The sequence below is a fragment of the Macaca nemestrina genome, chromosome X (assembly GCF_043159975.1).
Source record: "Macaca nemestrina isolate mMacNem1 chromosome X, mMacNem.hap1, whole genome shotgun sequence".
Lineage (NCBI taxonomy): Eukaryota > Metazoa > Chordata > Mammalia > Primates > Cercopithecidae > Macaca > Macaca nemestrina.
The window spans coordinates 75,854,244-75,880,071 of NC_092145.1; the positions used below are offsets into that span (position 1 = coordinate 75,854,244).

At 38.6% G+C, this 25,828-nt stretch overlaps 1 protein-coding gene across 1 annotated transcript; it reads right to left on the reverse strand.

Moving 5' to 3' along the window:
• Window positions 1-3,774: 3,774 nt before the first annotated feature.
• Window positions 3,775-25,828, reverse strand: LOC105464361 (P2Y receptor family member 10). The gene is made up of 2 exons (XM_011712193.2): window positions 25,677-25,828; window positions 3,775-8,436 (listed from the first exon to the last, which is right to left on the reverse strand). The coding sequence occupies exon 2, from the start codon at window positions 8,421-8,423 to the stop codon at window positions 7,404-7,406; it is 1,020 nt and encodes a 339-aa protein (XP_011710495.1). The 5' UTR covers window positions 8,424-8,436; window positions 25,677-25,828; the 3' UTR covers window positions 3,775-7,403.

Here is a 25,828-nt window from a genome sequence, read left to right on the forward strand (position 1 = left end):
TTACCATTATGTAATGGCCTTCTTTGTCTCTTTTGATCTTTGATGGTTTAAAGTCTGTTTTATCAGAGACTAGTATTTCAACTCCTGCTTTTTTTTTTTTTTTTTCCATTTGTTTGGTAGATCTTACCCCATCCCTTTATTTTTAGTCTATGTATGTCTCTGCATGTGAGATGGGTCTCTTGAATACAGCAAATTGATGGGTCTTGACTCTTTATCCAATTTGCCAGTCTGTGTCTTTTAATTGGAGCATTTAGTCCATTTACATTTAATGTTAATATTGCTATGTGTGAACTTTATCCTGCCATTATGATATTAACTGGTAATTTTGCTCCTTAGTTGATGCAGTTTCTTCCTAGATTCGATGGTCTTTACATTTTGGCATGTTTTTGCAATGGCTGGTACCGGTTATTCCTTTCCATGTTTAGTGCTTTCTTCAGGGTCTCTTGTAAGGCAGGCCTGGTGGTGACAAAATCTCTAAGCATTTGCTTATCTGTAAAGGATTTTATTTCTCCTTCACTTATGAAACTTAGTTTGGCAGGATATGAAATTCTGGGTTTAAAACTCTTTCCTTTTAGAATGTTGAATATTGGCCCCCACTCTCTTCTGGCTTCTAGAGTTTCTGCCGAGAGATCTGCTGTTAGTCTGATTGGCTTCCCTTTGAGGGTAACCCGATTTTTGTCTCTGGCTGCCCTTAAGATTTTTTCCTTCATTTCAACTTTGGTGAATCTGGCAATTATGTGTCTTGGAGTTGCTCTTCTCGAGGATTATCTTTGTGGCATTCTCTGTATTTCCTGAATTTTAATGTTGGCCTGCCCTACTAGGTTGGGGATGTTCTCCTGGATGATATCCTGAAGAGTGTTTTCCAACTTGGTTCCATTTTCTCCCTCACTTTCCGGCACCCCAATCAGATGTAGATTTGGTCTTTTTACATAATCCCATACTTCTTGCAGGCTTTGTTCATTTCTTTTTCTTCTTTTTTCTTTAGGTTTCTCTTCTCGCTTCATTTCAATCATTTGATCCTCAATCGCTGATACTCTTTCTTCCAGTTGATTGAGTCAGTTACTGAAACTTGTGCATTTGTCATGTGTTTCTCGTGTCATGGTTTTCATCTCTGTCAGTTCGTTTATGGCCTTCTCTGCATTTATTATTCTAGTTATCAATTCTTCCACTCTTTTTTCAAGATTTTTAGTTTCTTTGCACTGGGTACGTAATTCCTTCTTTAGCTCTGAGAAGTTTGATGGACTGGAGCCTTCTTGTCTCATCTCGTCAAAGTCATTCTCTGTCCAGCTTTGATCCGTTGCTGGCAATGAGCTGCGTTCCTTTGCAGGGGGAGATGCGCTCTTATTTTTTGAATTTCCAGCTTTTCTGCCCTGCTTTTTCCCCATCTTTGTGGTTTTATCTGCCTCTGGTCTTTGATGATGGTGACGTACTGATGGGTTTTTGGTGTGGGTGTCCTTCCTGTTTGTTAGTTTTCCTTCTACCAGTCAGGACCCTCAGCTGTAGGTCTGTTGGAGATTGCTTGAGGTCCACTCCAGACCCTGTTTGCCTGGGTATCAGCAGCAGAGGCTGCAGAAGATAGAATATTGCTGAACAGCGCGTGTACCTGTCTCATTCTTGCTATGGAAGCTTCCTCTCAGGGGTGTACTCCACCATGTGAGGTGTGGGGTGTTGGTTGCCCCTTGCTGGCGATGTCTCCCAGTTAGGCTACTCAGGGGTCAGGGACCCACTTGAGCAGGCAGTCTGTCTGTTCTCAGATCTCAACCTCCATGTTGGGAGATCCACTGCTCTCTTCAAATCTGTCAGACAGAGTTGCTTGTGTCTGCAGAGGTTTCAGCTGCTTTTTTGTTGTTGTTGTTTTTGTTGTTGTTTAGCTGTGCCGTGTCCCCAGAGGTGTAGTGTACAGAGACAGGCAGGACTCCTTGAACTGCTGTGAGCTCCACCCAGTTTGAGCTTCCCAGCCGCTTTGTTTACCTACTTAAGCCTCAGTAATGGCGGGCGCCCCTCCCCCAGCCTCGCTGCTGCCTTGCCTGGAGATTGCACACTGCTGTGCTAGCAGTGAGGGAGGCTCCATGGGCGTGGGACCCTCCCGGCCAGGTGTGGGATATAGTCTCCTGGTGTGCCCGTTTGCTAAGGTCCTTGGTAGAGTGCAGTATTGGGGTGGGGGTTACCCGATTTTCAAGGTGTTGTGTGTCTCAGTTCCCCTGGCTAGGAAAAGGGATTCCCTTCCCCCTTGTGCTTCCCAGGTGAGGCGATGCCTCGCTCTGCTTCAGCCCTTGCTGGTGGGGCTGCAGCAGCTGACCAGCACTGATTGTCAGGCACTCCCTAGTGAGATTAACCCAGCACCTCAGTTGAAAATGCAGAAATCACCTGTCTTCTGTGTGGCTCGTGCTGGCAGTTGGAGACTGGAGCAGTTCCTATTCGGCCATCTTGCTCTGCCCCTTCACAAAATTTTAATTGCATAGTTGTTTTGAATACAAGGGAAGAGCATCTTAAAAATATGAACATTTCCCATGAAATTCATTGTATTATAGTAATATATAGGCCAGTAATACCGTGTTAAACATGTGAGTTCTTAATTTTGATTTTTAGAGTTAAAAATCCTGAACTTGGCTGAGCACGGGGCTCACACCTGTAATCCCATCACTTTGGGATGCCGAGGCGTGTGGATTACCTGAGGTCAGGAGTTCGAGACCAGCCTGGCCAACATGGTGAAACCCCATCTCTGCTAAAAATACAAAAATTAGTCGGCCATCATGGCAGGCACCTATAATCCCAGCTGCTTGGGAGGCTGAGGTATAAGAATCGCTTGAACCTGGGAGGCGGAGGTTGCAGTGAGTCAAATCATTCCACTGCACTTCAGCCTAGGCAACAGAGTGAGACTGTGAAAAAAAAAAAAATCTGACCTTGTCATTTATTAGCTGTATATTCTCGAACAAGTTACTGAACCTATCTGTACTTGTTTTTCATCTGGAAATTGGAGTTAATTACAGTATCTACCTCATGGAGTTGTTTTTTAAAAAATCAATATGACCATCTGGCCAGGCGTGGTGGCCCATGCCTGTAATCCCAGTACTTTGGGAGGCTGAGGTGGGCAGATCACCTGAGTTCAGCAGTTCGAGACCAGCCTGGTCAACAAAGTGAGACCCTGTCTCTACTGAAAATAAAAAAAAAAGAAAGTAGACAGGTGTGGTGGTGCTTGCCTGTAGTTCCAGCTACTTGGGAGTCTGAGGCAGGAGAATTGCTTGAGCCTGGGAGGTAGAGGTTGTAGTGAGACAAGATCGTGCCACTGCATCCAGCCTCCAGCATGGGCGACAGAGCAAGACTCTGTCAAAAAAAAAAAAAAAGAAAAGAAAAGAAAAGAAAGAAAGGAAAGCAAGCAATCAAGCAAGCAAGCAAGCAAGCAAGCAAGAAAGAAAGAAAGAAAGAAAGAAAGAAAGAAAGAAAGAAAGAAAGAAAGAAAGAAAAAAGAAAAGAAAAGAAAAGAAAAGAAAAGAAAAGAAAAGAAAAGAAAAGAAAAGAAAAGAAAAGAAAGAAAAAAAAGAAAATTAAATATGATGATCCATGTAAAGTTCCCCTCACATGGTTGGATTGAATAAATGATAGCTATTCCTGTTGTACGTTTCTTATTATTCATGTGTATGTCTGTGAAATTATCTAGATAGTCGAAATCTCAGAATGAATGAGTAAACAATAGTGTTTACTTGCCAACAAACTTTTGCCCCTGTTATTATGTCATATCATTGTTTCTATATAAGATCTGTATAAGCTTTTTTATCTCCACAATTTTTATGATCCATCTTGCCTCACCCCACCACAGAAAAGTACAAATTATATACCTGACATTCAAGGTCCTCCATATTCTTAATATCTAACTTTTACAGTCTTGTTAATTACTGCTCCTTTCTATATTTCTAGCCAAGCTCTCGTATTCAGTTCTAGGCACTCCTTAGCTTTTTTTCTCTTTCCACCCTTAACACAGAAGGGTTTCCAATAAGAAGGCTTACTCTTCCTCTATATTTATTGCTGATATGGTTTAAATGTTTCATCCTCCTTAAAACTCATGCTGAAATGTGACCTTTAATAGTGCAGGTGGGCCTATGGGGAAGTGTTTGGTTCATGGGAGCAGATCCCTCATGAATGACTTGGTTCTGTCTTCAAGGTAATGAGTGAGTTCTCACTCTACAATTTCACGCAAGATGTTTGTTTAAAAGAGTGTGGCACTTTTTCTTCACTCTCTCTTGCTCCCTCTCTCACCATGTCACATGCCTGCCTTCCATTCACCTTCCATTATAATTATAAGCTTCCTGAGGGCCTCACAGGAAGCAGAAGCTGGTACTACTAGTACAGTCTTCAGAACACATATTTTATAAGGGTAATTCATTTGATCAGTGGCAAATGTTATACCTATACTCTGTGGCAGTATTTAAAGCTTTTGTATTTTTAATTTTTGTGGGTACATAGTAGGTGTATATATTTCTGGGTTTTATGAGATGTTTTGATACAGACATGCAATGTGAAATAAGCACAGCATAGAGAATGGGGAAATTCATCCCTGAAGCCTTTATTCTTTGAGTTACAAACAATCTAATAACAGTGCTTTTTTTTTTTCTTCCTCTGTCACCCAGGCTGAAGTACAGTCAGTGGCACAATCTCAGCTAACTGCAACCTCCATGTCCTGGGTTCAAGTGATTCTCCTGCCTAAACCTCCCAAGTAGCTGGGACTACAGGTGCGCACCACCATGTCCAGCTAACCAATAACACTCTAAGCTATTTGAAAATGTAAAGAGAAACAGCATATCCAGTCATGCATAAATGGCATTTAAGGTCATATAAATTACTGCAAAGATTATATTTCTCCCATTTTTGCTGAATTCCTTCCCATTTTTACCAAAACTATCAGAAGTTTAAACAGTCTTTCATCAGTGTTATGAGATACTGAATGGGTTCTATGTGGATTTTGATAAGTGCCTTGCAGAGATTTGGGGGCAATGTTTAGCTTCAGTGTTGACTTTTTGAAAAACTAATTCAAGGATGTATGTTTTGATGTCTTGTTTGTCTCAAATTATGTGCTTGTGACAAGCATAGGAATAACTGTTAAAATTGTTGTTTATTGTAATACCTTAAAGCAATTTCACTGATTTCTTGCACTGCTATGTCATCAGCTGAAGCCCTGTCACATTTTCCTTTGGCATTATGTAAGACATCCCCTTTAAAGTTAAAGAACCAATTGTCGATTGCTTGAATGTTTTTATGTTTTTCTCTCTCACCACATTAGAGATTCACATGTCAAAAAAATCTCAAAGATTCCACTTAAATGGTAGTCAAAATAAAAAGCATGCTGTTTAATTTGCCCACTATTCCATAAATCCTGTGCTTGAAGAACTACCTTTTGTCAACCACCTGAAAGCAGGGAATATGAAGTGTGACTCTTGAGAATTGTGGTTCCATTTCTCCACAGACATAGCAGGATGTGTAGTTCCAAAAGGGTTTCTTCCAAAGTCATATCCTCAGAGTAGGACTGTCTATGTAGTCATTCCAATAATGTTGCCATTAACTACAAGCACATCTGAAAACCCTCCTAAGGAAGTGCCATTAGATTCGGATTAATAAAATACAAGGAAAACCAGTTTAATTACTTTGTAAATGCATAACTCTTTATTTTCCCAGTGAGAGATCTTTTTTAAAAAATTCTCCTTTTTTTGCTATTCATTCTTCCATAGTCACTCTGTTCAAATGAATACTCTCAGAACTACTACTTCCTTTCTACTCCCTTCACACCAAATGTCTATACTATTTATATTGCAGACATAAAAGATAAGAGTGATGAAGCGAGCTTCATAAAATTCAACCTGATAAGCTGAGGGATTGTTTGTATTCAAATTTTTTTAAATGGTGCTGAAACAACACCCATAACATCTGAAAAAAATAAGATAAAAAGATTGTCAGAAAGAGGACATATACTTTTCTCATATTTATGATGGATAATACTTTCTGCTTCTAATGCAGATATTGTCAATTACGCTCACAGAAATCTTCTTAAAAGTTTCTAAAAAACAAATTCGTTTACAATTTTATATAGTTATATTTAGGAAAAGTGAGCTTAGGTGAACTCCACACAAATTTCCAGGTTTTATAGACTGTTTATCACCCTATAGAGTTTCTTTTTTCACCTACTTATGGGGTTTGTAGGACTTTTAGCATGCCTTAAAATATACATTTATTTTTAGAAATAATGAACTATTTGAGTTTCTTATACTCCTTATCATCAGGATTCTCTACCTTGGAACGGTATTAGGACAACGCATCTATTTACCACTTAAGACCTTGCAATCTGAAGCTTGACGTGCCAAATCCACAACCCACAGATTTTTTGGAGAATTCCAGGCAAACCATGTTGAAATGGACTTGATCTCATGTGGCTTAGCTTTAGTGTGTGTCTTCATCATTGAAGGGTAATTTAGTATAGACCTGATAAATGTAACAACAAAAAGAAGGGAATAACATAAGCATATATGGTGTATTACACTGGACCAATTTTGGCTAACCACTGTTGATCCTGAGGCAAATTGCTTAACCTCTCTGAAGTTCCATTTATTCATTTGTATTGGCAATTTCCACAGGTTTATTAGGAGGGCAAGATGAGATATTATGCAATAGTGGGAAGGGGATGAGAGATAGAAGACTACAAATGTGATGCAGTGTATACTGCTCGGGTAATGGCTGCACCAAAATCTCACAAATCACCACTAAAGAACTTAATGTAACCAAATACCACCTGTACCCCAATAACTTATGAAAAAAAAGAAACTACCTAACAAAATGACAACCCAGAGCACAATAGGCACCCAACACATTTTCAAGGAATGAATGAATTTCCGTGCCTTTTCTTTAGTAACAGGCTTGTGGTCCTGAAATTTATGTACATGTTGCTTGAATTCTTCACACTGTCTTGTCTGTTAGAAAAATTTATCGTTAGAAGGACTAGACATTTTTACTCTCACTCAGAATTTAAGGTCTTTATATGAAAGCTATTTTTTAACATGCTAGGACAAACTCACATATTTACTGTGCATTATTAACAATAACTTACTTATTGAAAAAAATTTAAGGTAAAAAATTCAACTTTTATTTACATCTGTAAAAATTTGATCTAGATTTCTTAAATAAGAAAGTGGCTTGAATTTCAAAGCAGAATCAGGTAAATCTATTTTCTCTTCCTCTCTCACATTTTTCACACTCTGCCTTCACCATCACACCTCTGCTGACTGTGAATATCACACAAAAAGTACTTATTTCTGTTCTTCACAAGGTTCAATTAAAGAAATTGGTTTTCAACTCTGGCCTTTGGGAAAAATACAAGGAATGTAGGTAAACAAAGTCATAATTAAAGAGATATCTTAATTTTAGCCAATCATTGATGAACCACTCTCCTTGCTCATGAGGCGGGAGCGGGTCACAGAACTGCCATGGCGGGAGAGTTGGTCACGAAACTCTGAAGCCATAAAGTAATAAAGAATTGGATCCAGAAGGCAGCAGAGACTTGCAAGGCACAGGCAAAAGGGGTGGAAATACAGTGCAATTCGGACAATGGGACAACTGCTAATGATGGTTTCCTTTACCATGGTGTAAAAAATAAAGTTAATATGATAGGGAGTGAAGCAGATGAAGAAGACTGCAGCACACATGAACACCATCCGCAGTGCTTTCTGCCTCTCACTGATCCCTTGGAAAGCCATTGGTGGCTGTCTCAAGGATATAGTAGTTTTCCAGGTACACCATGCAATGATGATCACGGGGATCACAAATCCTGCAAGCTCAGCAACTGTAATCATCCCGACCAGTGCAACTGCATTCATTTGCTTGTATCCAAGATCAGCAAAGCAGGACTTGTTGTTGTTTAAGTCTGTGCTTCTCAGGATGGGAAATGGCAAACAGGCAGTCCCCACAATGATCCAAATGGCAGCACTGATGCCCACATCGTACCTACGCTTCCAGTCTCTGGCCCTGAAGGGCTTGAGGAGAAAAAAGCACCTTTGAAGACTGATGCACGTCAGGAAACAAATGCTGGCATACATGTTGAGATACTTCAAGTAGAAGCAGAGCAGGCAAAGTCCTCTCTGGAAAGGCCAGTGGTGGCTGATGTAATAGTAAATCCGGAGGGGTAAAGATAGTACGTGAGCAAGGTCAGCCACAGAGAGGTTGATCATGAAAATGATGGCTTTATTTTTCTTGCTGATGAAGCGGCACAGAACCCACAAGGCTGCACTGTTAGCCAGAAGACCAGGAATGAATATGAGGATATAGGTGGTTGCATAAAGGGAGTATTGAAATTTCACATTAGTGACATTACAGTTAATCTCAGCAGTGCTGGTACTGTTGCTACCCATCTTGAATATTTCAGTATATTTGTCAAGGTAAGCCATGGATTTATGGTTCCTGCCCAAAGTAAAACAAAATAAAGAATATAATGGTTAATTAGTCCTTTAGTTAACACCGAGACCTCTCTTGGTGAAGAGGCACAGACTATTAGAATTAGAAGAGACCTGTTTACATATAAAGAATTAGAGGCTCAAGGAAAATACAGTACTGATCCAAAGTCACCCAATGTAACAGTTTAGAAACCAAAAAATTGTCCCACAACTGCCCCCCACCGGAGATTCTCTAAGTTGTATTTTGCAGGTAAAAATGTCTTGAAATATTAAATCTTTTATTCTGATCACAGCAAAAACAGCGTATAATTCGAGTATATTTATTTTGCCTCCAAATTTGTTTTGTCCAAAGCCCTGGTTAGATTAAATACTGCTCACTCCCAATTGCCATAGTAGAAATTTAGCCTCACATTTTAGGTTCCCATGCCTGTCCTTTGTCTGCCATTTTGCTCATTGGGTCCTGGCTTCTTATCTTGGAACCCCAGCACTTGAAAAATGGTCCTGCCTCCTTAATCCTGCATTGTCAGTGTCCTGGCTGATTTTCAAGACCTGAGAGTGTGACCTCATTATTCTATCATAATAACTTGTGACTCTAGGTTATCCTGCAGTTTGTCTTTCTCCCTAGGCTTGGGTATCCAAATTTACATAAAAAGTTTTAATAATACATGAATTTAGAAGCTGAAATAGAGTATTTTCCTTTGTATAGTCTTGGAGGGGAAAATGCCAATTCTACCTCTAAGTAGAATCCTGTACTTGTGTGGTTACATTCACATGACAAATTATCCAACAGTCACAATGAACACTGCTTTGGATACTAGCAAAAGAAGGACTTTGAAACCATTTTTGAAGACAGTTTAAAATGTAATGCTTTCTTTATTCATTAAAGTAATCGTTATGAAGAGATTCTTTCATTTTTGGACTTCCTTAATCATATTTTATGATTTAGTATGGTTTTTATTATGTGTTATATTAAGGTATAGAGAGAGTAGAGTAATCTTTAGAGATTATCAGAGGCTGGACATGGAATTATGCTGATCGCCTGCAGATAAGAATGGTAAGAGAGCCACAGACTACTCATTTTGCTTTAACTATCTTGTAGAATTTCAGACTGGGGAGGACCTTTGGAAATCATCAAATTCACTCTCCACATAATACAGAAAGAAGCAAGGCCCAGAGAGAGGAGTTTATTATGGCCACACAGCTGTTAATGGAAGATCTGAGACTTGAAATGGAAGGACAAGGGGCCTTGCCTCCATTTACACCCTTCCCCTCATCTTTATTCTTCTCCCCATGACAAAGTTCACAAACATACCTTCTGTGCATATTGCAGGAATGTTTACTGTATTTCGAGCTAGAAGTGGAAAAAAACCAATGTACTGAGGTTGTTTCTCAGAAGAGGAAGGGTTTCTGTTGTTTATTGTTTTTATTTTGTCTTGTTTGAAGTAAGTTTACAAAAAACAAAAGAATAACCTGGTTTTAGATTCTCCCCATAAGTAACAGATTGTCTTCCTATGTCATGTTACGTCCTGCTCCAGAAAATAGAGTTGTGCTAACAAAAACATAACCTCAAGTGATGAATTCACAGATAAAGGAGTGTGGATGTTATGAGCTGCTCTTACTGTAAATTATTCTTTTGCTTTTCTCCCTGTTTTATTCCTTCTCCCTATTTGTCCTCTTATTTGTGATACGTCTTAAATAGTCATGCAGTCATCTTGCTTATGTATGTGTTACTTAGAATGGAGGGTGGAAGGGACTCTCACAAGTGGAAAGGCAGGAAATAATTATCATATTGTGACCATCAAGGATGTATCCCACAATCTGTAATGGAAGTTTTCAAGTGTATTATTTAATTTAATTTAATTTTCACAACTGTCCTAAAATGTAGGAACTATTATCACCCTATGATCTAGATGAAAAAACTGAGCTTCACAGGCATTCAGTAAATTGCCTTAAGTAGCAAAGCTAGAAAAAGGGTAAAGATAGGATTTACCATCATTCCTGGCTTGTTCTGAAGCCTGTGGTATTTCCACTATGCCACTTTCCTCTCCCTGACTAGGAGGGACTACTTAGTAGAATTCGGCTATCTTAACTATTACTCCACATGCCTTTGCATGCTCATAGCTTAGCTCCCACTTATAAGTGAGAATACCTGGTTTTTGGTTTTCCACTCTTGTGTTACTTCACTTAGAATAATGGCCTCCAACTCCATCCATGTTGCTACAAAAGACATTATTTCAATTTCACTGTGACATGTGAAGAGCATATTGTGGCAGAACCATTCTAATCCCATAGTAGGAACCACCTACTTTGATTTTAGTGTTGGCACTGCTTCTACTATCAACTATTGTCCACACACAGGCTGTGAGAGAGCAAAGAAAGATCCATCAGTGCATTACAATTTCAGGAACTAAGAACTGTTCATAACCATACTCTCCTGCAGTCATACTTCCACTTTTGCACTTAAAAGAAATGGCTGTTTGTTTTAGCTTCACTGGGTGTAGAAAGTTTCACTTACAAAACAGGCACGTTCTGTTCACATTTTCCTGCTAAACAGCAGAGCCCAATTACGCCAGAACAGCAAGCTAGAGGTCAAGTTCACACCTTTTTTTTTCTTTTCTTTTTTTAAATGTGGGTTCTTATGTCTCTGCAATTCACAGTTCATTGTGAGCTTAGAGATTTGCATGGCTTGTTTCCAAAAACCTCTTTTTTGCTTCAGGCTAAAGGGAAGGTAAGAAGGGTTTTTTTTTCCCCGCCCCAGATCTTCTTAGTGACCATTAGATGTAAAATCCCCATGATGAGGAGAGGCAGAAGGTATTTATTTGGGGTTGAGCAGAAACATAGACTCTCTTGGAGGGAACATTTAGCTTGCTGTGGACAATTGTATCATTTCTGAAATACAAGAAAGAAGAAGCTAAGGAGCGACTAACAAGAAAATCCTGGATGGAAGGACTAAAATCAGAGTATACTCCTCTCTGTTCCCTCACTCCATCTCTCTCTCTTAACGTCTCTCTCTCTCTCTCTCTCTCTCTCTCTCTCTCTGTGTGTGTGTGTGTGTGTGTGTGTGTGTGTGTGTGTGTCTTTCTCTTTCTCTCTCTGTCTATCTACGAGTCTGGCTCTATTGTTGCCTATTTGTGGGCAGTTTGCTCCCTTTGTGCTGCCAATTTGTCTCCCCTCCAATCTGGACATATTCTTGGTTCCTGTCTCATAGGGATGTGGGATTTGTGATTCATTCCTCAGTCTGTGCTTCCCTTTTCAGTCAGTGCCCTCACTCCCCTCCCAGACACTCAAGCTGGAAATTAGGGAGTAATTCTGACCTTTGCCACTATATTTCCTCCCATAGACAATAAAAAACCCAGAAAACCCAGGTAATTCTTCCTTCCATGTAAAATCATCTCTAATCTATCTCCACCTCTACTGTCACCATCCTAATACAGGCTGCTGTCATCAACCCTATTGACTATTGCAACAGCTCCCTTACTAAACTGTTTGCATTCCAGTCCTTCCCCAAAAGTTCATTCTCCATACCATGTTTAACATTAAGTATAACTACCACTTATTTCGGGTTGCCTTTTATTTACAGGTTAAACACCTTATTCATTATCTCATTCATCCTCGCAGGAGCCCTATGATTATTTCCACATTGCAAATGAGAAAATTGAGACTCAAAGAGGTTAAGTAAGTTGTGCTGACATCACAAAATTCACATGTCTGGTTCCTTTTAACCTCAGTCTGTGGGTGTGAGAGACCTTAACCACCCACTGGATCTACGTAATCCTATACATCATTACACACTCTCACACTCTCTGCTCTTTCTCTTTGTAGTATCAACATTTGCAATTTGGGGGTTTTTTTTAATTTGTTTATTGGTTATTACTCTCAGTGTGCTGTTAAATTCATCAGTGCCACAAAAAGATCTCCTTTGTTCATCACCATATGGCCAGGACCTAGCTTAGTAAGCATTCAAAGAACCTATAAAAAGTATAATTGAACTGAACTGCTTACACAGTAGTTCAAAGTTTCTGTTTAGAAGTATTAAGCACAAATTAAAAACCTTGATATATCAACTAATACATTTCTGATGCCTACTATTTCCCTAAAATGTTTTCTTCTGACTTGGGCTGCTCCTATCAATATTCCCTGCACCTATTCTTTTGACCTCAGTAAAGCAATACCTGTAGAGGCCTGAGAAAAGAGAAAATAAATCATTTAGAAATCACAGGTGGTCAGACATACCCTATGGGTAGAAACCAGCACAATCCAAGATCTCAGGGTATCATCAATACTATTATCTGGACCTCAGGTAAAGGACAGTTTTATGATTTGCTTTCATAGTTATCTCAACCTTTTATTTTGGTTGGTTGTCATTCTGTGAAGGAAATCAGAAAATGACTTGCTATCCACCTACACATGGGACCTGAAATGGGAGTGAGGAGGCTGCATCATATAGTCACTAAAGCTCTCTACACTTGAAAAGAAAACATAAAGGGAAATAATTCTATTTACTTTTTTCCATGGCTTTTTGAGGACTTTGGCTGCTTTAAAGCCCACACTCAATCAGCATATATTCAATAAGCCTCATCCTATTAACTATTTGCTAGATTCTATGGAGAATATAGAATCATCCACAATGATCTGTATCCCTGAAAAACTTCTTGTCTTTTAAAGGTGAAGGAAATAAAAATATTTTACCTTAAAATATATTTACTTAAAATATTTTGAAATGATTGCCTCAGGGCTCACAGACTGAGGTGGGGAAAATTTGCATCTGCAAAGAATCTCCATTAATGTAGCTATGCCTCTCCCATTCTATGCTTTTCTCAGATCCAGGAGAGATTGAGTCTGACATCTTTAAAAGTCGGGAAAGAAACATTTACCATCTATTCTCTCTGACAGAGGTTTCATCTACAACAAGGCCAACTCTGTCACCAAGCCTCTCACTCTCTTCCTCCAATAACTTGTCTTGCCACTAAAAACTGTTTTTGAAAATACTCTGAGTCTACATCTATTCTGTAATTTCAAGATAGTATATAAGCTTTTTTTAACTATCGGGAAATTGAGTCTTCATTCTGAAGGCTCCTGTGTATATACTTTAAATAAATTTGTATTCTTTATCTCATATTAATCAATCTGCCTCATGCCAGTGATTTTGTAGCAAACCTTGAGAAGGCTAAAAGCCTATACCCCCACAGGGGTAACATTTAAAAATCTCTAACATCACAATCAGTGAATAGCAACAATTGAAGTGAATGGCACAGGTGATGAGAATCCCTCATGTTGGCACAGCATCATTCCTATGAATTAAGTAGGAGAGATACCAGTCCAATATTAGCTCCTAAAGATAATATATAGGATTTAAATAGAACAATGGATAACTCAGGAAAAGTGAGGTAAATTTTAACTTTATCTCTTCCCTCACCACCATCTTTATTTTTCTCTCCAACCCTGTTCCCGTTTTCTGCCACGATGGAGAGAAAAATAAAGATGGTGGTTGGGGAAGAGATAAAGTTAATCTCACTTTGTCTGAAGTATCCATTGTTCTTTCTAAATCCTAGCAACCTTTCAAGGCTGAGGTCAAGTTCCATCTCTTCAAAAATTCTCCATAAACATGACCGTTTTTACTGGTTATTATCAATATATTTCATCTGAATCTTAACAGTTTGTGATTTCATCCAAGTAGAAGTTCTGCTATGTGGGTGTCCTATATGCTAATGGCAAAGGATGATGGAGTGGAATGGGAAATACCAGAGAAAAATAATACATGGTTGTTGCCTTCAATAAATTTACAGTCACATGGGATAGTCATAAGTTAACTAACCATAACAGATTTCAGAAACATTTCATGAAAGAGGTAACAAAGACATTTCTGTGGAAGCAGAAGTAAAGTCTGCATAGAACAGAAAGACTGGAAGTCAATTTTTTAATAAGTAGTTTGAGGAATGGGTAGGATTTTGGAGAAGAAACGATGAGAAAGATTTCCAGCGATGGATAAATAACATCCAAGGGTCACAAAATATAAAAATGAATGACATATTGAAAGAAATAATAATAATTCTATCCCAGATGGTGAATAGGATAACATAGTGGAGAGGGTGGAATGGGAGGTATGAGTCAAGAAAGGTAGTAGAAGGGAAAAGAGACTATAAAGGTAGATGGGATTAGGTCATGAAAGATTTTTAATGCACTTCACGAGGAATCATTGAAGGATTCTGTAAAGAGATGCGATATCACCATACTTGTGTTTTAGAAAGGTCGGGCTGCTGGCGGGGTGTGGTGGCTCACACCTATAAACCCAACACATTAGGATGCCCAGGTGGGTGGATCGCTTGAGCTCAGGAGTTTGAGACGAGCCTGGGTAACATGGCGAAACTTCATCTCTACCAAAAAATATAAAAATTAGTTGGGTGCGGTGGCACGCCTATGTGGTCCCAGCCACTCGGGAGGCTGAGGTGGGAGGATTGCTTGAGCCAGGGAGGCAGATGTTGCAGTGAGTTGAGATTGCACCACTACACTCCAGCCTGGGTGACAGAGAAAAACCCTGTCTCAAAAATAAATAATACTTTAAAAATGAACAAATAAAAAATAGAAAGGTCACGCTGGCAACCATGTGGAAGATAAATTGAAGAAATGGGACACAGGGAATCCAAATCGCTTTGGGAGTATATAGGAAGACCAACAGTTGAGGTTTGCCTGTGACTGAGGGTTTTTTTGGGACATAGTATTTTCAGTGCTAAACCTGTGACAGTCCAAAGCAAAGGGAATAGTTGGTCACCTTATTATATTAGAATTTAAAGTAAAAATCAGATATGGAATTGAGCAATTTTCAAGACTGCTTGAGGAGTCAAAGATGATTTCATTTATAAAACATGTTAAAAAAAGGTATCACAGTTTTGCACTTTTCCAAAGCAACTTCATATGCAGCAAATAAGAGCATTCACTTCTGCTGATAATCTGAATAATCCAGCATATAAACAGAACCAAAGACAAGAACCACATGATTATCTCAATAGATGCAGAAAAGGCTTTTGACAAAATTCAACAGCCCTTCATGCTAAAAACGCTCAATAAATTCGGTATTGATGGAAGGTACCTCAAAATAATAAGAGCTATTTATGACAAACCCACAGCCAATATCATACTGAATGGGCAAAAACTGAAAGCATTCCCTTTGAAAACTGGCACAAGACAGGGATGCCCTCTCTCACCACTCCTATTCAACATTGTGTTGGAAGTTCTGGCTAGGGCAATCAGGCAAGAGAAAGAAATCAAGGGTATTCAGTTAGGAAAAGAAGTCAAATTGTCCCTGTTTGCAGATGACATGATTGTATATTTAGAAAACCCCATTGTCTCAGCCCAAAATCTCCTTAAGCTGATAAGCAACTTCAGCAAAGTCTCAGGATACAAAATCAATGTGCAAAAATCACAAGCATTTTTATACACCAGTAACAGACAAACACAGAGCCAAATCATGAATGAACTTCCATTCACAATTGCTTCAAAGAGAATAAAATACCTAGGAATCCAACTTCCAAGGGATGTCAAGGACCTCTTCAAGGAGAACTACAAACCACTGCTCAGTGAAATCAAAGAGGACACAAACAAATGGAAGAACATACCATGCTCATGGATAGGAAGAGTCAATATCGTGAAAATGGCCATACTGCCCAAGGTTATTTATAGATTCAATGCCATCCCCATCAAGCTACCAATGAGTTTCTTCACAGAATTGGAAAAAACTGCTTTAAAGTTCATATGGAACCAAAAAAGAGCCCGCATCTCCAAGACAATCCTAAGTCAAAAGAACAAAGCTGGAGGCATCACGCTACCTGACTTCAAACTATACTACAAGGCTACAGTAACCAAAACAGCATGGTACTGGTACCAAAACAGAGATATAGACCAATGGAACAGAACAGAGTCCTCAGAAATAATACCACACATCTACAGCCATCTGATCTTTGACAAACCTGAGAGAAACAAGAAATGGGGAAAGGATTCCCTATTTAATAAATGGTGCTGGGAAAATTGGCTAGCCATAAGTAGAAAGCTGAAACTGGATCCTTTCCTTACTCCTTATACGAAAATTAATTCAAGATGGATTAGAGACTTAAATGTTAGACCTAATACCATAAAAACCGTAGAGGAAAACCTAGGTAGTGCCATTCAGGACATAGGCATGGGCAAAGATTCATGTCTAAAACACCAAAAGCAATGGCAGCAAAAGCCAAAATTGACAAATGGGATCTCATTAAACTAAAGAGCTTCTGCTCAGCAAAAGAAACTGCCATCAGAATGAACAGGCAACCTACAGAATGGGAGAAAATTTTTGCAATCTACTCATCTGACAAAGGGCTAATATCCAGAACCTACAAAGAACTCAAACAAATTTACAAGAAAAAAACAAACAACCCCATCAAAAAGTGGGCAAAGGATATGAACAGACAGTTCTCAAAAGAAGACATTCATACAGCCAACAGACACATGAAAAAATGCTCATCATCACTGGCCATCAGAGAAATGCAAATCAAAACCACAATGAGATACCATCTCACACCAGTTAGAATGGCGATCATTAAAAAGTCAGGAAACAACCGGTGCTGGAGAGGATGTGGAGAAATAGGAACACTTTTACACTGTTGGTGGGATTGTAAACTAGTTCAACCATTATGGAAAACAGTATGGCGATTCCTCAAGGATCTAGAACTAGATGTACCATATGACCCAGCCATCCCATTACTGGGTATATACCCAAAGGATTATAAATCAATCTGCTATAAAGACACATGCACACGTATGTTTATTGTGGCACTATTCACAATAGCAAAGACTTGGAATCAACCCAAATGTCCATCAGTGACAGATTGGATTAAGAAAATGGGGCACATATACACCATGGAATCCTATGCAGCCATAAAAATGGATGAGTTTGTGTCCTTTGTAGGGACATGGATGCAGCTGGAAACCATCATTCTTAGCAAACTATCACAAGAACAGAAAACCAAACACCGCATGTTCTCACTCATAGGTGGGAACTGAACAATGAGATCACTTGGACTCGGGAAGGGGAACATCACACACTGGGGCCTATCATGGGGAGGGGGCAGGGGGGAGGGATTGCATTGGGAGTTATACCTGATGTAAATGATGAGTTGATGGGTGCTGACGAGTTGATGGGTGCAGCACAGCCACATGGCACAAGTATACATATGTAACAAACATGCACGTTATGCACATGTACCCAGAACTTAAAGTATAATAATAAAAAATAATAAGTAAAAATCAAAACAAAACAAAACAAACAAACAAAAAAATCCATTCACCTATTTCTTATTCCAGTATTTTTCAATGTTGTACTATCTGCCAACCCTCAATTCCTAACTCTTCAAATGGTTTTCTTTCTCTAACATAATGACTGAGCTTCACTACAAATTGCGCTATACTAACTTGCACCATACATTTCCAGAAACCTTCAATATCTAAATGCTTCAATTTCTCCTAGTCTCACATAGCATCACCCCTCACCTTGTTGTCTCCTGTGTCTAACCCAGATTAAATAGTTGGCCAAATTATCCACTTTTACACAATAATACTCAACTTCTTTGTTCTTCATTCTTCTGCTGCACGAGCCTGGCAAGGTCCTAATCCCAGGTTAAGTCCACAACACATTTTCTTTCTTACTATCCAAGTGTCTCAATTATCCCATTAAAATACTATTGTGTATTTGAAATGGCACAAGTAGAAATTAATGACCTCCAGTCTAAGATTATTTTCCTCTACTCTCTTTTTGCATGAACCTGATTAGTATCTTCTCCTATTCTCATGGTGGCTAATCAGCTCCTTTACTATTCTGCTAAAGCTTCTTCTTCTTTCTCCTGCTCCCAATCCTCCACTTTTCTCAGAAGACTATTTGTTTTGCCCTTAGCTCAAAGAGTAAATTGAGATTATTAGGTGAGAAGAAATCAGCTTCATCTATTGTCCTTTCCCAACACACATAATTTTGTTTATAGCTGCAATCTTCTTACTTCCCAACACAGCTGTCCTTCCTGTTACTCAAGATGAATTATCACACTCTTCTTACCTCCCTCAGGATTCTCTTTCATTGATTGTTCCCTTTCACTCCTAGAAAATCGTGGTTTTCTACACTCTTAGCTAGATCTTTGTCATCAAGTTTCTCCAACTCCCAAAGTAATTTTCTTGTCTACGCACCTTATTCTAGCTCTTTGTTGCCTTCCTGCCCTTCTATCAATAGTTGTTTACACCAGTTTTTTTCTTTTCCTCACCCTATATCCATTCCTTAATGCACTTCAAGGTGGAATACATATCCCCACAGCCTCACTTCAGTCAGTACTTCTGTGGTTGTGAATTAACCAGAAAGAGGTGAGAATAGAATTCCCAGTGCCTCCAATGCCAGTCTTACAGATGTAATTACTCTTGGTACCTCTGGTTTGAAGTGCTCTGTCCAGGGTACATGCTTCCTATTCCAAAGGTCAGCACCATTAAAAGTGATGCCTTTTCACTTGAAAGAAGGGTCTGTTGGTGAGTGCCAAATCCTGAAGGGAATGACCAGCATAGAGTTTGAATCTAATAAGAAAAGCAGAAAAATCACCCACCATCTCTGAAATAACAGGATTCACTTACAAAGTGTGTCCCTAAATACTATACAGCCATAAAAAGAATGAGATCATTTCCTTTGCAGGGACATGGATGGAGTTGGAAGTCATTATCCTCAGCAATCTAATGCAGGAATTGAAAACCAAACACCATATGTTCTCGCTTATAAATGGGAGCTGAATTATGAGAACACATGGACACATGGTGAGAAACAACAAACATTGGAGTCTGTTGGGGGCTGTTTGGTGAGAGAGAGCATCAGGAAGAATAGCTAATGGATGCTAGGCTGAATAATTAGGTGATGGGATGATCTTTTCAGCAAATGACCATGACACACATTTACCTCTGTCACAACCCTGCACATCCTGCACATGTATCCCTAAACTTAAAATAAAAGTTGAAGAAAAAAAAAAATGGAAAGAAAAACAAAGATCAAAGTTGTCTCTAAAGATATTCCTGATAATAAAAATGGCACAATGTTATGACTAAAACTTCATCATATTCCTTTTTTACCTGGAGCCCAATTCAGAGGTCAATACTTTACTTCTGTCTCAATATCACATCTCAACTCCCATTTTTTCCTTACATCAGGCAACCCTACTCTCACTCCCCTCTTCTTCAAACTCCTACTGAATTTGTAGGCTGCACTGTGAGAAGGTAAGACTACAGAGCGTAGGCACATATTAACAGAGCCTTAGGCATTTTTGCTTGTAAAGTCTCTCCCATGAACCACTCTCCCAAACTACAGCCATAATCTTTCTCCTTTCTGCTACTGAAGAAAATGTGGTCAAAGCAAGAATAATAAGGTTTTGGTCTAAGAAATCTGAACACCTAAGAGCTTAAAAGCAGGCAATCCAGCTTTCCCTTAAGCTTAATTAGGAATTTGGTCACTGAAAACTTTATTTTGTGGAAATAACTAAATGTTTTCTCACAATACAAATGTGTGGCAGGTCTTTAAATGTGATTCATTGGAGCTGAGTCCAAAACCTTACTAGATACTAGTACCATCTACCCCAAAGCAGCTGCTCTTTCCAACCAACTAGCTCAGCGTTGTGGTTTTCACAAAGTTACAGCCAAAGTGAGCTTATATTTTTATGGCATCAGAATTTATATTAGTTTTCTAAGTCCCAGTGAAGAAATTTCCACATCCTGTCAGTAACTAGCTAAGTGCTATTCACATGTTACCTCTAATCTTTGTAAGAATTCTGAGTTAATTATTACTATAATCCTTTACAGATTAGAAAATGGAGTCTCAGCAGGAGTAAGTGACTTTCTGCAAGTCAGAGTTGTTACGATTTTAACTGTAATAAGGCTTTTCATAAGCACAGAAAGCTGAAGTTATTTTTAACTGAATAACTTATTATATGGACAGAAACATATTTGAAAGTGGTATTTCTGTGGATAAGACTGTTCCTCGGAGATAAAAAAAAAGCTATTGTTTTCGGTTCTAGTTCTAGCAGTTTTATGTATACACACTATGCATATAAGGCAAATTGCCGCCCACAAGGTGTCAGGATAGGGTTATATCAAAACTAACGTTCTTTATGGAGTTGTGCTTATGAATTCAAATTATAACAAATCTGCAGATAGAAGTACTGGAAGAATTTCTTTACAACAGGAATGATCTGAGTAGGACAAGACTTGCTGTAAGATAGAGAAGACTCAAAAGCAGTAGAATTTTTAGAAAAGTGTACTGGATTTGTAGCTAAGATACTTGGATATTGGTAATATTTAAATACTCTTTGTGCTGCTCTGATATGCTCTTTCCCTTCTGTGAGTTTCATTTCCTCATTATTAAAATAATATGATTTAAACTAGATGACCTTTAACTCCCTTCTAGCTCTCATTTGGCATGATTTCATGAGCATTCCCCCTCCGAACCCTGCCCCTAACTAATACCATCACCACTGCGATGCTGCCACTTATGCAGCTGGTACCAACTCCATAAATCTTCGCTCTCAATCTTCCCCGTCTTTTCACCACTCATCAGTAAGTCACTGGCACCACTAAGTAAACATGTTTATCAAATTTACTTCTCCATTTTACTTGATGCTGAGGCCTGTCTGTGGGCTTGTCATCCTTGGAGGAGAAGAAATAATTAAACAGAAAAAAAAGTCGCTGATGGGGGCCCCTCCCACTCTCTAGAGGACAACTTTTAAATGTCATCTGGGAACTTAACTTGCTTTGCTTCATCTTACATTTTTCTTTTATTTTTAACCACTAAATTTCACATGAATTATCCAAAACAATCTGATCTCCATGACCCCGGTGTTCTTCATTCAGCCGCTTACAACCAGAACCAAAGAGTAGCAGCTAGAATTGGAAACTCTGCTGTTTCCTGAATAAATCTATATCAACTCCAAATAAGCCTGTTTGACATACAAAACACACAAATTTGGACACATTCTGCAAGTATAGACATTTTCCTCTGTTAGGGGAAGTGAAAATTATTTTTATCCTTAAAATGAATTAAAGCAATTATGACCACTACCAAGCAACAACTTAAAGTTTGAATCTGAACTTTTACGCATGAATCTGTATTGGATTTTCAATCATTTAGGAAGGTGGCCTAATTAGATATCATTTTTGCAGTTGTTGCAGCATTTTATGGGTGGAAATAATCATGTTCTTTGGGAAGACCTGGTATCATATCATGTCTCAGTTGTTGGCTCTCTGGCCTGAAACAATTCACTTCATATCCCCGGGCTTCAGTTTCCTCTTTTGTAAAATTAGAATAGTTTCTGCCACATAATTTGTTTTAAACATTAAAGAAAAATGTGTGTGAAAATAATAATCTGAGTAAACAGAAAACCCCCAGAATGGGAGAAAATATTTGCAGACTATGCATCTGACAAAGGACTAGAAACTAGAATCTACAAGGAACTCAAACAAGTCAGCAATAGAAAAAGAAATAATCTCATTATAAAGTGCTCAAAGGACATAAATAGAGATTCCTCAAAAGAAGATATACAAATGGCCAACAAACATGAAAAAATGCTCGACATCACTAATCATCAGATAAATGCAAATTAAATCCAGAATAAAACAGCACCTTACTGCAAATGGCTATTATTAAAAAGTCAAGAAAAATAGATGCTGGTATGTATGTGGATAAAAGAAAATGCTTCTACCCTGCTGGTGGGAATGTAAATTAATACAATTTCTATAGAAAACAGTATGGAGATTCCTTAAAGAGCTACAAGTAAATCTACCATTTGATACAGCAATCCTACTAATTACAATTGCAAAGATGTGTAATGAATCTATGTGCCAATTGACTAATGAGTGGATAAAGTAAACGTGGTATATATATACTATGGAATACTCCTCTGCCATAAAAAGGATCGCAGTAATGTATTTTGCAGTAACATGGATGGAGCTGGAGTCCACTATTCTAAGTAAAATAACACAAGAGTGAAAAATAATAATAATAAAAAAGATGTTCCCACTTATAAGTGACAGATAAGCTACGATTATGCAAAGGTATACAGAGTGATATAATGGAATCTAGAGACTCAGAAGGGGGAGTGTGAGACAGGCTAGGCATAAAAGTATTACACATTGGGTACAATGTACACTACTCGGGTGATGGGTACACTAAAAATCTCAGAATTTACTGCTATATAATTTATCCATGCAACAGAATAAACACTTGTAGTTCAAGAAAATACTGAAATAAAAATTAAAAAAAGAAAATGTGTGTAAAAGTACCTATTTTCATGTCTGATACCCAGTAAGCATTAAATAAATGTGAGTTCATTTCCTCTTTATTTGTACACAGAGTCATCTCCAAGGGCCTTTGGATGGATCCTATACATTTCTTAATTTAGAAAACCCCCTAAGAAGTGTAGTTGTAGCAGAGGACTAGAATATCTAGAGCGGTAATTTTTAAAGTGAAAGGGTAGAAAATAAGTGTTACTTGAAAAAACATATTCCTTATTATAACAAATGTATTTGGAAAACAAAATAAAAAATTTCATTATTTTTTCTACAATAAAAACTGTGAAAGTACAGATCTACAAAATCTTCTTAGCTGTTGGGCATTTAGTACTTGGAAAATGTCAATGTGCTGGAGCAGATTTTTCTACAAGTCCAGGGTCTGGTTCCTAGGAAGGCAAGTTCACAGTAACCTTGTAGTGAAATGTTTATGTTTCTCAAAGGGAACCTTGGTTTTAAAAGATTGAGAAATGCCGATTGAGTGTCATTGTCACTGTGGAAATCAGATTTCAGAAAGTTTTATCTTTTTTCTTGCATTTTCTCATTTTTTAAAAAGGGAAATTGCTTACAAAGCATTTGCCTGTGGTCTAAAAGTTGAAGCTCTCATGATGACATTACCTGAAAGAAATATAATGCCAATTGGGAAAGGATACTCAGTTCTCTTGGAGATCTGAACTACACTTCCAGAATGTCCTCTCTAGATAGATTTCCCTATTAAGATTCCATTATTCACCACTCCATAACATCTAACTCTTCGTAAGTATCTAACAGTCTAAATCAAATCATTGGATTACTAGGAAGGAAATTAGAAACCATCTATTCCAAGCCCTTTCCCATTATAATAGATGAGATTATTGAGACCCACAGAAATGAAATAACTCACCAAAAGCCACACCAGTCATTGGCAGAACTTGAACTATAACATAGACTTCTGACTCCTTGTGTATTGATATATCTATTTTATCACTCTACCTGTGATGTATATGAATTGATACTAGGAGAAAACTTCCCCACAAAATATACTGATCTGAAGAATAAATAAACCTTTTTGCCAAAAGCTTTTAAAATAAATCATAGACCCCCAGGAAGCCATTGCCATGACTGTGAGAACTTTTAGAAAGTCTCATTTTACTATAAACAGCTCTGTTCTCTTTGCTTGAGCCATTACAGAGAGCTACAGTATAGATAGGCTGGCCCCATTTTTTTTTTCTTTTTTTTTTTTGAGACAGAGTCTTGCTCTGTCTCCCAGGCTGGAGTACAATGGCAGAATCTCAGCTCACTGCAACCTCCACCTCCCGGGTTCAAGCGATTCTCCTGCCTCATCCTGCCCAGTAGCTGGGATTATAGGCGCCTGCCACCGCGCCCAGCTAATTTTTGTATTTTTTAGATGGGGTTTTGCCATGTTGACGAGGCTGGTCTCGAATTCCTGACCTCAGGTGATCCACCTGTCTCGGCCTCCCAAAGTGCTGGAATTACAACGTGAGCCACCAAGCCCAGCAGGCTGGCCTGTCTTTTGAAACCCCAACTCACTTACTTCAAACTAAAACAACCCAGAAATGTGTTTATTCATTTGGTGTCTTCAGATTTGAGTAGTCTGTACAACTTGAACTCTACAACTTTCCCAGTTGAGCCCCAAAATAAACTGCATTTGGCCAGAGAATCTGTGTTCAACAGGAACTATTGCAAAAACAATTGAACCAAATGTGTGATCTGATTCTGACTACAGTTTACACCATTTTCCACCTCAGTATACCTGCATGTCATCTACTTTCATAAGTGATTAATTTTACTGTGCTGCAATTGCTAAGAGATAGATTCTCCAATTAATAGACATCATAATGACTCCACACATCCATTTGAACAACTGAAATAAAAATATTCTCACTTTCAGGATTCTTGGACCTGAGCCTACTCCCCTGGAAAGCACAGCCAAATCTGGTATCATTCCATCTGGACTTATCCTGGTTCCAATTGATTTGGCACAGTCTCCCTTCAGGGATTCCTTAGCTGAAAGTCTCCTTTTGATTTAGTTATCTTATCTCAGAAGGAGAGAGGTGCTAGTATTCAGAGTAATAGCAATAATAACTGAAAAAAATGAGTGCCTCACTCATGGGCTCTGCTATCCAGTAAGGCTGAACTTCAGTCAAAAAGTAGCTTTCAAAGGATCAAGGAACCACTCTGACCAGACTCTGAAGTCATCTGGGATATTTTCTCCTTTCCTATGACAGGGTCACAAATAAATTTACAGTATTCTCTGGGAGATGCAAACTGCTGTAGGGGAAAGGGAACATGAATTTAAAGACACAGGTCCTAGACCCACCTATACCACTAACAAGCTGAGTGAACCAAAGTGTCTTCACTGTCTCTCAGTTACCCTGACTGTATTGTGAGGGATTTGGATCTCTACAGGCCCTTTCAGCCCCCAGAATCTATTATCCTACTTTCTACTATTTGTCTCAGTATCTCTGAAAGCTAAATTTTCCAAAGCAAGGATTTTATACCTAAAAATTTTTCTTCATTATGCAGCTAGATAAATTATACACCATAAAAAATTAAATTTACTTTTATTGGCTGAATATGTCAAGTTCTCCCAATGAGTCTCACTGAATATACTCTTCTTACCACTTTGTGCCATCTTCTCTGGTCCCACTCTATAAAGAGCGCTCATAAAGAGTGAGCTGCATCACAGATTCCATGCTCCTGGCATAATGAAGAAGACTGATGGCATTAACGTTAACTCTGGACTCTGTTCAAATTCAACGGTAATTATCTTTGCTCCTGTTGTAAGACGTCTGAGATGAGAAACCAGTGGCAATTTTAATACAGACACTGGCCGCACATACACCTCTGTTCTGATCTTTATGATCACACCAATCTTCCCACATGAAACCACCAATCCCCAGGTGCTAGGCATTAACTTACCCTGGAGTTTAGCTGGGATAAGCACTCTTGTTTCTTTGCAAGGAGCAAAGGGTAAAAAGCTTTACTCTGGCGGCATGGATCCTGCTGATAACTGACACATTTGTTGTTGAAAGAGGAAGTTGAGTTTATCTGGTGTCTCACCACAGAAACCT